This window comes from Apaloderma vittatum, unplaced genomic scaffold, assembly GCF_000703405.1.
Source record: "Apaloderma vittatum isolate BGI_N311 unplaced genomic scaffold, ASM70340v1 scaffold1503, whole genome shotgun sequence".
NCBI classification, from domain to species: domain Eukaryota; kingdom Metazoa; phylum Chordata; class Aves; order Trogoniformes; family Trogonidae; genus Apaloderma; species Apaloderma vittatum.
This window is the reverse complement of record NW_009708357.1, coordinates 15,271-29,357: the sequence shown is the minus strand read 5'-3', so window position 1 is coordinate 29,357 and position 14,087 is coordinate 15,271. Positions and strand designations below refer to the sequence as shown.

Here is a 14,087-nt window from a genome sequence, read left to right as displayed (position 1 = left end):
GGTGTCGGGGGTGCTCCTGGAGACCCCTGCAGGGTGCCCGGAGTGAGGTGTTGCGGGAGAGGCCGTTTGCGGCGAGGTGTGAGATCCAGCGGGCTGGCAGCCTCCTGCGGCCCTGGGGCTGCCCTCAGTGCCCCTGACCCTCTGCAGGGTCTCCCCGCCCCGTTCTGCGAAGCGGGTTGTGGTGCTGTGAACTCTTTATTAGTAAAACAAGCCAGACCTGAAGCGTAAACTCTGCAGGTTTCTCCATTCCCCCCATAACTTTTGGTTTTTTTCAGCTGTTTTCATCTCAAATTCATCACACGGACGTTAGGAAAGCTTGTGTCCTGTTTATGAGGCAACACCAGCAAAAGTTTGACTCTGTAAGTAACGTGTGTGTTGGGTGATTTGTGTGTGTAGTTTAGAAGTAACACGGAAAGGGACGAGTGGTTTAACCATAGACATGTGCACTGAAAAATGTGTCTTTTGCCAGGCTTGATGCATGTAAGAGAAAATAAATGGGAGTGTGATTGCTTGCTTTCCTTGTTCGAATTGCGGTTGTGCAAGTTTTATTTGCCTTTATGTTTCTGAAGTTCTTGGAAGTAAGTTACTAATACCCGAGTAACCAGTAGAGTGTTAGTACTTTGGGTAGTATGTTCTCTGTGGAGCACCCATTGCAGAATTTAATAGGTAGGAAAGATGTAGAATTTTGGAGTAAGTAAAGAACATGAAAAGATGTAGTAAAACTCCAGTGTATGTTGAGCTTAATTGTTGCATAAAGTCATGGGTTTGGAGGTAGTTATTTTTGTGGGTTTTTTGGTTGGTTGGTTTTGCATGTGGTTGCTTGTGCAGTCAGACCCTACAGCCCTTCAGAACCCCAAAACTATAGAAATTAGCAGAAATTTCATGTCTGTGCCCTCTGCCCCCTTCCCATTCAGCAGCTAGTAAGTGCTGGTGTAGTGTTTAGGTTTAACTTGGCTTTCCAACTGGCTAAGTTTTTCTATTTGTTTTCTTCTTTCTTTTATTGAAAGTATGTGGAAGGATCATTTGAGAAGTATCTTGAGCGACTAGGAGATCCAAAGGTAAGACAAATCTAATACCTGTCAAGAGATAATAAAATTTGAGGAGACTAAAACCGGAAAGTAATTAGGTGGTGGTTTAAGATGTGTTGGTTTGAATTTGGGTGTGGGGTTTTTTTTTAGATTAGACCCTAGTCCTGGGATCTCATTTGCATATATAGCACTGTGAGTTTGCACTGAATATTAACATGTTTAAACCATTACTTCACTGGACAGTAAAGCTGAGACCTATTGTGGGCCTTATTCATAATTGCAATCCTTCTGTAAGAAGGAAGAAGAAGTTTGTGGAGTGTACCTGATGTAAAATGCTTATCAGGCTTTGTAATTTCCCTTGTATTTTCCTTTACTTTCAGGTTCAAATACTAGAATTTGAAATTTTTGTTTCTTTAGACTTTAATAAGTATGGTGAATGCAGCAGCCTCTGGAACAAACGTAGTGTTTTTTAACTAAAGTATGTACCTTGAGTAATGTGTTTAAGAGTTGCTGCCAGAACTAGCTCTGTTTTACTTAGCTCGATAATCCTGGCCATCCTGTGTTGCAGATTCTTGTGAGTTGTTGTTTTTTTTTCCTGGAAATCCTAATACCTCAACTCTCAATGCATTAATTGTTTGTTTTAACAAACTGTTGAGTTTGGTTATGTATTTTAATACTCCAGAGAGCTAGAATAAAGTTCTCAGTGTTGAAGATGGCTCTGCTATCTCATGTAATCTCATAATCTTGCATAGGAAAATGCTGGCCAGCTGGAAATGAGTGCTCTATCAGTGATGTACAAGTGAGTGTCTCTTTTCTTAATTTCACTTTGTTTTGGACTTGATGGTGTTTGGAACCTTTTATTTGTTGCTGAGATATTAATGCATGAAACATGGCAAGAAAAGCTACCTTAATGAAATACTTTAACGTGTAGATAAATGCCGCTACTGTCCCTGTTCTCCTAGCGTGGGCTAAGGGGAGGGTCAATTTCTAGGGATGTTTTTTGTTATCTTTTTGCTAATGTTAAACACTCAGGTGTTTCCTTCTAGTAACTGAAAGATGGAAAATGGGGAAAAACCCAGGAAGCTGTGTGTAGTGAAAACACTGTGTGGTATTTATCTCAAAGGTAACATAAGCTTACACAGGTGTTGCTGCCTTGCTAAAAAAGCCGCTATCCTGTAGCAGGCAGTCTGATGCTCTGCTGGTAGGAGGGAGAATTTTCCCTTTGCAGTCTCACCCTGTTCCAGTACTAAAGGAACAAACTGAAGTTTTACAAGAGCTACTAGTTCCCTGTACCGAGTCTCTGATCCTTTTTGCAAGGTTACTAAATCACAAATTGTCTTGGTGTCCGAGCACCGTGTCCTAAGCAGAGGTACTTGGCCTGTTCTGTGACTAAACACAATGGTCGTTCCCACATAGTTTTGGTTGTTTTTTTTTTCTTTTCCCCCTGAGATGGGTGTTGTTTTCTCATCTAGCTATTGCTGTATGGTAGCATTCGTTTATTAGGAAAAGTATTCCACTTGATTTTTCTGTAGACCCAACAGCAAATTCTCTAAGAAGCTCCCTGCAGGTTTCTTCATAACATGGTTCAACTAAAAGTGTGCTCGTTCAGGTCTTGTTTTTCTTCTGCTTTCATAGGCAGGACTTTATTCTCTACCGATACCCTGGAAAGCCACCCACTTATGCTACGGACAATGGTTTTGAAAACAAGGTGAGAAGTGGGTCAGTTTCCTACCCCTAGTTGCCTTCAGCCCTGCTTAGTTGTAAAAACTTGCCACTGGAATTGAGCTTTTGTAATTTCAGTGCCCTTGCATACCTGAACAGAACCCCAGCTTGTGGAAAAAAGCACAATATTTGCAGTTAACTCAATTATAGTAGCTCTGCTTCCCATCTGAGGGATGGATTGTGTCCTGTTCCCCTGCCAATCTTTTTTGTTGTTCCAGCTCATTATTGGAAAGAAGTTTAATGTTGGCAGGAAGAGGTAACATTGCAATTCCAGAAACACTTCAGAAGAATAGGACACAGAAGAATAGTCTGAAATCTCTTTGGGTAAAAACACTTCCCAGTGGCAATTTGACTGATCTGACAGGGTAGAACAAAATATCTGGGTTGAGTTGAAGAGCAGAACAAGATATATTTATCATCTTGGTGAAGAGATATTCTCCACCACCTGTAATGCTTCTCTTCCTGAAATTGGATGAGGTGTGCAGTTTCTCTTTGTGAAAAGAGGGGCTTAATCAGAATGGATTAAAATTAGTAAATTTTGTGACATACAAATGGAACAGTTTATCTACACAAGAATTAATGTCAGATTCAAAAAGAAGGAACATAAAGGAGAAATACTCTGTATTATTACCTCCCATCTGACCCCTCCTGTTTTTCTTCTGCAGTCGTGTATGTGTGCCTGTGCAGTTCTGTGGCGAGCTCAGGCATGATGCCAGCGAGGCTGCTGCAGCATAAATTTCAGTATGGGCTATTCTATTTACCAAAGTGGCTGGTGTGCTCCGAAATGGGTGCTGCTGCAGCTGTTGGTATTACTTTGTTTACAAGTGCTTTTTTCTTTTTCTATATAACTTCTGTGTAGCCTAATCTAATTCCAAACTGAGCTAACTTTAAAAACCAAGCAGTGTGGTCTGAATGTGTGTTTTTCCTCGAAGGCTTTACCACCAGAGCTCTCATTAAGTGTTGGCAGCTGCCTGTCATTAAGCTGTGTGTATGAGCGGCAGCTCTTTCTGGGCTTGCTCATTCTCACCATAAGACGAGAGCTTGCATTGGCAGGAGAGGTAGCGCATGCTGAATTTGGAGCCCTGGCATCCCAGCTCCTGCTGCTTCCCTGGGAAGCGTCGTTGCTGGCGATGTGCTGACAGCTGCCTAAGGGCTTCTGCCAGGTGTGGTTGGCTGCAATCCCATGCTGAGATGGGATTTGATGACATAGGTTTATTTGGTGTATTGGTGTATATGTTGCAAAAAGCGCCCCTCTTTTCAAAAGGCAGCATATTATTGCTTATTAATAGCAAAGCTTTGTTGAGGGCTGGGGAACTAGATGCTCTTCTAGTCTCTCAGCCAGGGAAGATGAAATGTGCCTTTGGTATTTGGACAGTATATTTTGGGGTTGCTGCATTTAACAACTTGTATTTATTTTACCTCTTGAGCAATTGGGAGTTTCAGAGGTTAAGCTGGAAACAGGCTCTTGTTTCATGTTTAATACAGCACAATGTACAGGTTCATAGTTTTTCTTTGTAGAATAGACAAACTTATTTAGAGACTTTGCCTAGGGTTTGGTTTTAAGCTGATTCTACAGCTTTTTCATACTGCGAATATATATAATTTTCTTGATAAGTTGATATCAACTGTCAAATGAAAGCATAACATAGCCTTGAGATAGGATATCAAATACAAAGAGCTAGATTTTGCATCGTTCCGGCCTTAAAGCACTTTTTTTTTTTATTTCCCCAGATTTTACTGTGCTGTTCCGGCAATGGCCATTATGACTCTCTGTATACAAAACAATTCCAGGAAAATGCGGCTGTTTGCCAGGGTAAACTTGAAACCATTTTTCTGTGGATGACAATTATATGTTTTCATATATTTATAGGCAGTGTTAGTTTTGATTTTCATGGATGAGGAGGAGAGATGGAAGCTCATTTCTTGTATATTGATATATATGTACACTCACTATTCTATCTGTTAAGTGGGATGTTGGATTGAATTACTTCCAGAGGTCCCTTCTTCCCACCTGAATTATTTTATAATCCTCGTAATTGAATTTAATGTAGTAGTGCCTTGTAACAGTAGATGATATCTGAAGATGTGCTTACTTTGAAAATTGCAAGAAATCTGGTGTTGTCTTAATTTGGTTTGAGCGTTGTGTTGGTTTGTTCAGCTGTATTATATGAGATCCTGTACAAAGATGTGTTTGGCATGGATGAGGAAGAGTTAAGATCTGCAGTTGAGGTGTTTCGAAGTGGATCCAAGAAGAACAGAAGCAGTGGCTCCGTAGGAAGTGAGGATGCAAACTTTGATTGTCTTCATGAAAAAGTATCCCGAAATCCATCAGAAAAGAGGTAGTAATTTGGGAAGGGAGTGTGGTAAAAGGGAAGCAAAAAAAAAACAAAAAACCAACTCATTGAAAAATCTTGCAAAGGGCAACTTTTCCAAGTTTCTTTGAATGTTTATGGAGTATTAACTCCTTTTTTTTCCCCACCTGTTACCTGGTACAAACACAAAGCTGAAGTGTGTTGTGGGGGAGAGCGTGCTTCCCTCGGAGCTGGGAAGCATCACATAACTGAACATCCTCTGCTACTGGCTATTATGTAGTTGCATGTTACTCTGTGAAGTGACAGCTTATTTGTAAATAAAATTGTTCCTTATGTCATAAGAATTTTTATTTTTTTTAACGAGAAACTGTTACCATTATAAGCCCCTGTAGCTCTGTAGCGGCGGTAGTGTATTGAGAAAATGAATTTGGCTTTATTTCTTAAAAAATGGAATTGTACCCTAAATAGACAATTAAATGATGGCGTTATTCAAGTCTGTTGGATCACTGGCGATGAGAAGAACAAACAGAATGCACCTACAGAAACCCTCTTAGCCCATGTTGTTTGAGTCAATAAGAAGGCTTGAGGGATGCTTCTGACCATTCCTGAATGCGGGCAGATGGCGCTGGTTTGAGAGGACTTAGAACAGGGTGTCCTCTTGGACTTGACAGTGTGAGAGTTTAATCAGTCAGTGGGATCATCTTCATCCTTTTCTTAGCGCAAGTAGGAGCCCTCATTAGGAGTGGCTGTTGGAACAAGTCAAAGTCACGTTCTTGAAACTAGAAAAAGGATTGTTCTGTGCTGCATCTCAGCCAGAGCTAGTGGTGAAGGCAAAATCTACCACGTGATGGCACCATGGTGCTTTTTCAGATTGTGTGAACAGTTGGTTGATTTTAATCTTGGCTAGGAATTACATGTTGTCTCTTTTGTAATCTTATTTTCAATTACTTAGAGTGGACAACTGGGAAGGCAATGATGCTGACAGTCTACAGGAAGATAAGTTCAAACAAGGCATTGAAGAAGAAAAGGTTTGTCAGTTAGGGAAGAATTCTGTATGGTGGTTTTTTTGTTGTTGTATGATGTTAACCTTTGTAGGCCTAAACCCTCTTTTCTTCTTTTTAAAAACGCCTTTTTGGAAGTGGATGGCTTATTTCTTCCATCTGCTTGTCCTTTGATTTTGCCCTTGAATTTCTATTAAATTGATAAGTCTTTTTCCCTTCTGAGTTTCTCTCGTTATTCTGGAGCTAATTTTTTTTTCCCCCTCAAAAATAGAGTTTAGCAGATATTTTCCGGTCTGCTTTTCTTTTTTTTTTCTCCCAGAAATTGTTTAAATTGGTTCGTTTTTATTTTGAGCACAGTATAAATCTCTTCAGAAAAATTTTAGAAATTCTGTAAAAACCCATTTTCAGATATAATAACTGAAATTCCCACCAACTTTTGAAGCCATTCGTCTGGTTAGCTCGTCGCTATTCTTGAGCATTAGTTTTTGAGCATTAGTTTTTGAGCAAATACAGTAAAAAGGAAAATTTTGGAAAATGATGTGTGTTATCTTAAAATGATCTGCAGATGCCAGCAGGATGGAGACTGGTGAAGATGCTAAATGCACTTGTTAATGCTCTAAACTCTGTTTTTAGCCTCTGGAAAATCCATCAAAGATGCCTGTTCCTTACAAAGTGTTGAAGGCACTGGACCCTGAGATCTATCGAAACGTGGAGTTTGATGTTTGGCTGGACAGCAGAAAAGGTATCTTCAAAAAGGGAAAACCCAAACAACTCTTTCTGTACCAGGCTGATGTTAAATTTATGATTCCGGGGCCTGTGTCACCTGTTTCTTCACAGCTGAAATGTGAAGGATATGGGTTATCTCACCAGGTACTTGTTAATAGCTGTTGTCTTGGCTTTATTTCAAGTGTGAAATACGCTGCTTCTGACACACTACAATGGTGGTAAAGTTGCTACAAATCCAGGCTCTGCTACTTATTTGCTATAGTATGGGCAATACGAGGACTCAAAGCGGAGTATAGAACTCTGTTACTATTCTGACATACTGGAAATCATTAAAATTTGAGAGGTTTTTGTTGTAGGTGTGCAAGGACTTCCGCCCTTTAAGACGTGATTTTTGGTGACAAAGTTGTGTAATAATGAACATCTAAAACTTAGCATTGAGATCTGTCAAATGAGATGGGTTTTCTCTTGTATCCCAGCTCTCCTGGGCTTTAATGTTCTGAAGAGATTTTATGATCTTCGTGGTTTAGGATGGGTTGCTGCTTTTTAGAATATACTATGGCTGATGTGTAAAGCAAGAAGTTACCAAGAAAGATAAATGATATTTAATGTCTGTCTTGCGGTGCTTTGCTTACTGAGGAACTTGTGTGTTTCACAACTGCATAAGCAGTAATGAGGATCATTAAAATTCTTGGAACAGAGTATGGTAACTAATTATCTATGTAAAGTACTGATGTGCAGAGAATCCAGGCAAAGAATGGAGAAAAATCTAGAATCTAGCAACAAGGAGACTTCAGGCAATGTTGGTTGTTCCTGGATAACCTTTCATTTTTGCCGAGTGCCACCAGTATTCTGGCAACACAGTTTGCATCCAGCCTTCTTGATACCAGGATTGGTACTAAGTACAGGATTAACTCATCACAAAAGACACTGTAGTGTTGAAGTAGTAGTGCTACTTACTGCATTATCTAGATATTGCCCTTCTGTCTTAGCCTGGTTATGGTCCATTATAAGAACTTTGACAGTTATTTCACCATTGCTATAGAGAATGTTCAGATATGTGCAGGAAAAAGTTAATTGTCCTATAACTTGTAGTTGGATGCTGTCATGAAGTACTTGTAGGATACGTGAAGAAAGACCAGTAGTTTAAAGGCTTTTTTCCTTTTTATTTATTCATTTATTTTTAGAGCTTCAAAAAACTGACTACATGGTGTTTGCTGGGAGACAGTACTATTTAGGAGACAAGTGTCAGGTTAGTACTCAAAGGAGACAGTTGTGATAAACTATTAACACTGAATTAAACATAGTATGGTAAGCCATAAAAGCATTTGACTTTGTAGAATTTTCCAAGGTTTTTCTCATTCTCTTCCTTGTAGTTACTAATCTGACTTTCTTTTTAAATTTCATTTCTTTCTAAAATCTGTGTTTAAACATTGGGTAGTGTGAAGGAGAAGCTGCTTAGAAATTCCTTGTGAACCAATAGTATCCTCTCTATGACCATGAAAGTTCCAGACAGCACTCAGAATGCACGGAGTGTGCATTTGAGGTAGTTGTCTACTAGATTTTTCACTGGGGGTAAGCAGCAAGTCTGGACTGTCTTCCACTTCTCAACAGGAATGTAGCAAATAGTTTTAGAAAATAGAAATGGAAGAGCTGAAAAGGGAGGAGTGGCATGATCTGGCCAGGAGACGTTGAAAGGAAGGTCAGCTTTCTTTGTACTAAAATGTTGTGTGTGGTGAGGGCCTATTTTTTTTTCCAATGGTGGAGGTAGCGCTGATGATCCACTCAGTGGCTTGTTTTCAGCTGAGCAGAGCTTTTCTTTCCAATTTCCCGTTTTATCTTCTGTTCTCTGCAAGTTCTTAAATGGTACTTATCTGTTTGGCACAATGTATAAAAAAAAGTTAGAAAGCAGGTATCTTCTTACCTCTCAGTCACTCACAGAACTTTTTTTGTTGTTTCCTTCCTCCCTGAAGTTAGTACAGTGCCCTTTATTTTGCCTGCTATTGTGAAGAAGTATTTGAGACTCCTGGGCCAGTAATGTAGTGAAGGCTGCTCCTATTAGCGGTTTGCAGACAGCATTCTGAATCCCCCGAGACAGTTTGGCTCTTTTAGAGCTTCCCTTGTTCTCTCTCCAGGTACGTCTGGAGCCTGGAGGTAAGTATTACAATGCTCATATCCAGGAGGTCGGACGGGATGGCAACACGTTGACTGTATTCGTTGAGGAGCTGGCGGAAAAGTAAGCAGTCTGACGACTTCACCTTTGACCTCTTTTGGGTTGAGGTTGCATATTCACAAATGCTTAAAGTAACATTGTTAACATACTTTGAAAAGAAAAGAGAACGTAGGCTTTTAAATGTAAAGCGAGGCTTTGCTTCCTTTCTTGCTATCCGTCTTCAAGCAGGATGTTGCAGGAAGTTTTTTCTCTTGGATCTCTAATGACCAAAATCATTATTGTAATGCTTTCTGTGCAATCTTGCTGCTTTCTTCTCTGGAACGTGAAAGTCATCTTTGCAGTTTGGGCTTAATTGGGAGAGCAAATTACCCTCTGCTGTTGATTTCTCTGTAGTTTTTATGTTGTACCCGGATTACTAAACAATTGGCACTTTTGGTGAGTCTAATCCGTCTCTCCACCTTGCTGTTCAAAGCATTCACCCTTCTTAAAACTTAGAATTCAGCTTGACGACATAGCGCAAAAATTCTGTGTTGTCAGGTGTTCCTCTGAAGGCATACAAATGCAGAGAACAAAGACTTGACCCAGGAAATCAGTAGTATGGAGGTTAAATCCTAGCTTATCTTGTTTTAATAAAGAACGATAGTGTGTGCTTGGTGTTGGAGAAACAGATTTTTTTTTTATTTATTTCCACAAGCTCGCTATGTTCTTTTTGTGAGGTATATATTTTTTTCTATTCTATCTTAATGTTGCTTCAGCTCATGTGCAGTTACGCTCAGTGCATCCTTGTGGCACTGCTAACGTCAGTGTTCTTCATGTAGGCATACAGTTCCTTTGGCAAACTTAAAACCAGTGACACAAGTGGCACCTGTCCTTGCTTGGAATATGATTCCCAGCCGAAGAGGAGGAACCTATCAGAAAATAGCAGGTGGATACTTCTCAGGAATAGGTTTGTACAGTGTTTCCACAAGGATTCCTTCCCTTGGGGTGCGAGGGACACACTCATAACACTTTTAACAGTAGCTATCTTTGGCTGTAGCAGGTAACTTAATTCAGCCTGTGATACTACACTTGATCACTGCAGGGGTTTGATGTAAAGCCATTCTTCAGGCAGAGGAATGAATTCGCCTCTGCAAAAGAGCAAATCCATTGAAAGTTGGCAAAGTTGGTATTGCTCAAAACAACTGAAAAGGAATTTGGCACTTGAGAACAATCTATAAGGGCTGAGTCTGTGAAGCAAAAAGCTTGTCTGATTTGACTGTATCAGAGATGTGTAGATGGACCAGGCTTCCTCGGTCAATTAAATATGGACTCTTATTTGTTTAATTTGGAGATTTATTTTTTTTTAATTCCAAAAATGCAGCCTTCCTAATGAAATTTTAACATGGAGAGTACTAGGTTGATCAGCTGAAGCTGGGAAGGTATTCACGTGTGAGATGCTTGTATTCTGCTCATATTTTCAAATGCCTGCTTGAGCCTTCGGAATAAGGGTATGAAGTTTGCGTACTTAAAATGCACTTTTTCTGAGATAGGCAGTTGGCTCGCTCTTTTGCATGTGTCCAAATACTGACTTTTCTCAAATGACAAAGGGAACATAGCTCTGGAGTCAGCTCTTGAAGGTGTAAATCTCTCCTTTTCTGTCCTCAACTGAAACTGCAGAAATGGATATGAAAGCACGGAAGAGAATGCTTAAGAAAGTTCGTGGAAAGGAAGTTTTTATGACTGTGGCTTATAGCAGGGGTCAGCCAGTTCTTCCACCTCGGCTACAGCACAGTGTTCCTTCAGGACACGCTCCTCCAGTTCCCTGCTCACAGAGTGGTGGAAACATGGCACCTTACGAACCCTATCGTCCCCAGAATCCTCAGAGACATAACCGTGGGTTTGGGATGCCAAGGTATGAAGCTTTGAAAACCTGTCTGAGATAATCCATTTGTTTTCTATTCATTCTTGCTACAGACTATTTAGTAGAGAGTTTGTGTTCTTTAATAGGTAAAACTACAAATGAGTGTTGTATCTGAGAGGCCTTTCCTGGTAATTGCACCTTTTACGCTTTAAACTTAGGGGATCTACCCGGTTTATAAACAGGCACAACATGGTTGGCCCTCAAATAGCATTCTACCCCAGTCCAGGAAAGAGATGCTATCAGAGCTATGACAATTTCTCCTGCAGGTCCTGGTAAGTGAACATACACCTCTTTACAAAACGTTGCTCTAAAAGCGTTGGGTGGGGAGGACGGCAGCGTGTGGAGGGCTAAGTTGGCTGTTAGTGGCATGGTGCTAAACAGTGGGGTTTATTGTACCTCTCCAAAAAGAGCAGAGTTGAAATTGAGCAGCGAAACCAAGATGAAACTCCAGATAGTAGTGATTCTTAACCTCCTTTCTCATTTTTTAAAGCTCATACAGCCGTAGCCGCCGTCAGATGCAGTGTGTGAATAAGGAATGTCAGTATGGGTTTGTACCAGGGAACGGAGAGGAGCCTCAAGGACCAGAAGAAACTATAACTTTCTATGATGTTGAAGGAGAGGATGATTCTACTTTTCCTACTTTACCAGTAAGTTATGAACAAAGGATATGTTAAAACCTCTTGGGGCAGGGAGGGAAGCCGTATGAATGCTCAGCACTTCTTTACCTAAACGTATGGCCACTTTTTGGGGGGTTTTTTAGTGGTGTTTGTTTGTTTTTTTTTCTTGGAATAAGCTGTAGCAGATAATGTGGTTTTAAGAAGGGAAGGCTGAAACGACTCTAGATTTGCTAAAACCTGTGGAAACCCTTGGTTTTTCTACATGTTCTTCTTCTTCTGCTCACTGGTAACACTTGTTTTCTCTTAGTATATTCTCATACAAGTAGAGGCAAGATTTCTAGTTTCTGTTGCAGTTTGAAAACAAACCAACAAAAATCCCTTTCATGTCTGTCTTGCTCCAAATATTGTAAGAGAAAGCTTTTCACTTGTTTGCCACCCTGTAATTTATCATTTGTGTAACGAGATTCAGAAGCTGTAAAGCGGTAGCCTGGATTGTCCCTGTGGACTTAGAGTTTTGGTATGTTGTTCCTGAAACAGCTACTTCTGCTACAGAAACAGGAGAAAATTCAAAATTTAGTCTTCTCTTAAAACAGCCTTTCTGTCACGTTGCAGATGAAGTGGTGCAGTGTATTCTTAAACTTCAAATCTTGTTGTTTGTGGTCTAAGCCTAGTACAAAGCTGGTTATGTTACAAAAATCAATTGATACTTAGATGCCTGAATAGGGGAGCAGATTTTTTTTTTTTAAAAAACAGACTAGTAGCTTTGAATATTTTTTTTTTTTTTTTACTTTGTTGAAGCAGTGAACTTAAATGTTAGACTTGAATTTAAATGAGGGGGGGGAATCTGCTCAGGGCTGTTTCAGCAGCAACAATTTTTAAATTCCTCCTTATGTGCTAGATCTGTAGTCTTTCCTCAGGGTTTTCTTCAAAGAGTGTCAAGGAGTAAGACCAGATTATCCTGTGTGTTTTTGGTTTTTTTTTTTCCCTTCAACATGAAATCAATAAACTTACTAGCTTTTCCTCCACATTGCCACACTGTTTATATACCTGCAGCCCCTGATGAACAGTTTTCCATGTTCATTCCGTGACTTTGTTCTTGTCAATGCCAAAGCCTTTTCTCTGTCTCTTCTTCCTTGTCTTGTTTAGTAAAGGAATATAACATTTCCTGGGGAAAGATGCATCTCACTGAAAACTCTGCCATCCTACTAGAGGCCTGGTGGGAGAATCTTCTGACTTACCACCTCTGCTTCAGCCTTGGAAATCTTACAAGCCTCTCTGAGCACTTTATCGATCTCGTAGTCACCATGTCTTCTGAAGAGAATTTTGAGTGTCACCTTAGCCATCACAAAAGAGTGAATCAACTTCTTTTGTTCGAGCATCTCAATCCTATATTCCTGCTTCAGAGAACTTTCTCATTTATGTTGTGGTGCAGCTAAGGACTGTCTTCTCTGCAAATACAAAAGGGCATGTGAAGTGTTAAAGGAGGCCTGTGGGAAACCTTGATGGGTGCTGCTCTCTGAAAGAGGCAGACTTGCATGTGTGGGTCGAGTTAGTGTAGACTGTATCTGCCGTGTGTTTCAGTAACTGTGACTAAAAAGAACTGTTTTCCGTGATTAGAGTATCTGGATGAACTGATCTGGTGTTGGTGTGGTGGGAATGCTTCAGGATGAGGACTAAAGGAGTATATTTATGTTGGGGGTGGCAGTCTTGGCTGTTGTCTGGGTTTTGCTAACTCCTTTTCAGCTTGCTTTGAGCTTGAGATGAAGCTGACCAAGTTCTGGGAGGGAGCAGTGTCACTGTATGGCACAGGACAGTGGTAGGTCTTCAAAAATCAATTACCTGAAGCATGCTAAGTAGAACAAAAGGTAAAGGAAAAACGTGTCTGCAGCTGTTTTGCTGCAATCAAGGTGCATAGGGGGACAGACACACAAATGGTAATTCTAGTAAGTTTTGATTGCAGCAAGCTTGGTCTGCCAGCCTGTTTCTACCGTGTGTATTTGTGTAGAGCATGGAAAGGCTTTAAATTCTTTCTAAATGCACACTTGTGACTTGTGCTTTTTAGAGCCAGAGTAGCCCTGCTCCCCTTGTCCATGGTCCAGCAGGATTTTGGGTAGCAAGGAGAGGCCCAAACTCTGTTCCGCCTAACAAGCAGACCCTAAATTCCTCAGAGGAGGAAGAAGAAACAAGTGAAAATGGTGAGTCTTAAAGGATTAGTGGGCAAAAAGATGGGTTTAGATCTTCAGTGTGCATTTGATTGTTGAAGTATGTTCCTTATATCCCGTAAATATCTATTTATTGTGAACTTTGAACATGCGAGCACTGTTATTTTTATTATGAACGTGTGAGCATGTTATTTTTCTTGTCTGCTCTGATAGAGCATGTCACTTCTGTTGAAGCTTGCTGTGCCGTCACCTTTGTGATTGCTTAGATCTGTAGCAAGCCAAACTGTTGCTTAGAGATGTGTGGTGTAAATTTGGTAATGGCAGCCCTTACAGTTTGTGGAATAACAAAATGAGCATATATTGTTTCTCTACCTTTTCTGCACAAAACAAGCAGCTCATTATTCTGATTGTGTTAACTTTGGCTTTAAGCTTTCTTTTTTTTCCTGCTG

At 40.3% G+C, this 14,087-nt stretch overlaps 1 protein-coding gene across 1 annotated transcript in view; it reads left to right on the top strand.

Annotated features, from left to right (window-relative positions):
* Positions 1–275: 275 nt before the first annotated feature.
* The window catches only part of LOC104271736 (putative bifunctional UDP-N-acetylglucosamine transferase and deubiquitinase ALG13), a gene marked incomplete at its 5' end in the record, with an annotated part of 23,393 nt that continues 9,581 nt past the window's right edge, over positions 276–14,087 (top strand). Inside the window, 16 exons of the mRNA XM_009866511.1 lie at positions 276–359; positions 1,008–1,058; positions 1,781–1,827; positions 2,664–2,736; positions 4,482–4,563; positions 4,909–5,089; positions 6,015–6,090; positions 6,697–6,805; positions 7,974–8,038; positions 8,922–9,022; positions 9,778–9,905; positions 10,616–10,668; positions 10,771–10,850; positions 11,018–11,131; positions 11,350–11,506; positions 13,545–13,671. Coding sequence (XP_009864813.1) covers positions 276–359; positions 1,008–1,058; positions 1,781–1,827; positions 2,664–2,736; positions 4,482–4,563; positions 4,909–5,089; positions 6,015–6,090; positions 6,697–6,805; positions 7,974–8,038; positions 8,922–9,022; positions 9,778–9,905; positions 10,616–10,668; positions 10,771–10,850; positions 11,018–11,131; positions 11,350–11,506; positions 13,545–13,671 — 1,528 coding nt within the window. The remainder of the gene's footprint in view (positions 360–1,007; positions 1,059–1,780; positions 1,828–2,663; positions 2,737–4,481; positions 4,564–4,908; positions 5,090–6,014; positions 6,091–6,696; positions 6,806–7,973; positions 8,039–8,921; positions 9,023–9,777; positions 9,906–10,615; positions 10,669–10,770; positions 10,851–11,017; positions 11,132–11,349; positions 11,507–13,544; positions 13,672–14,087) is intronic.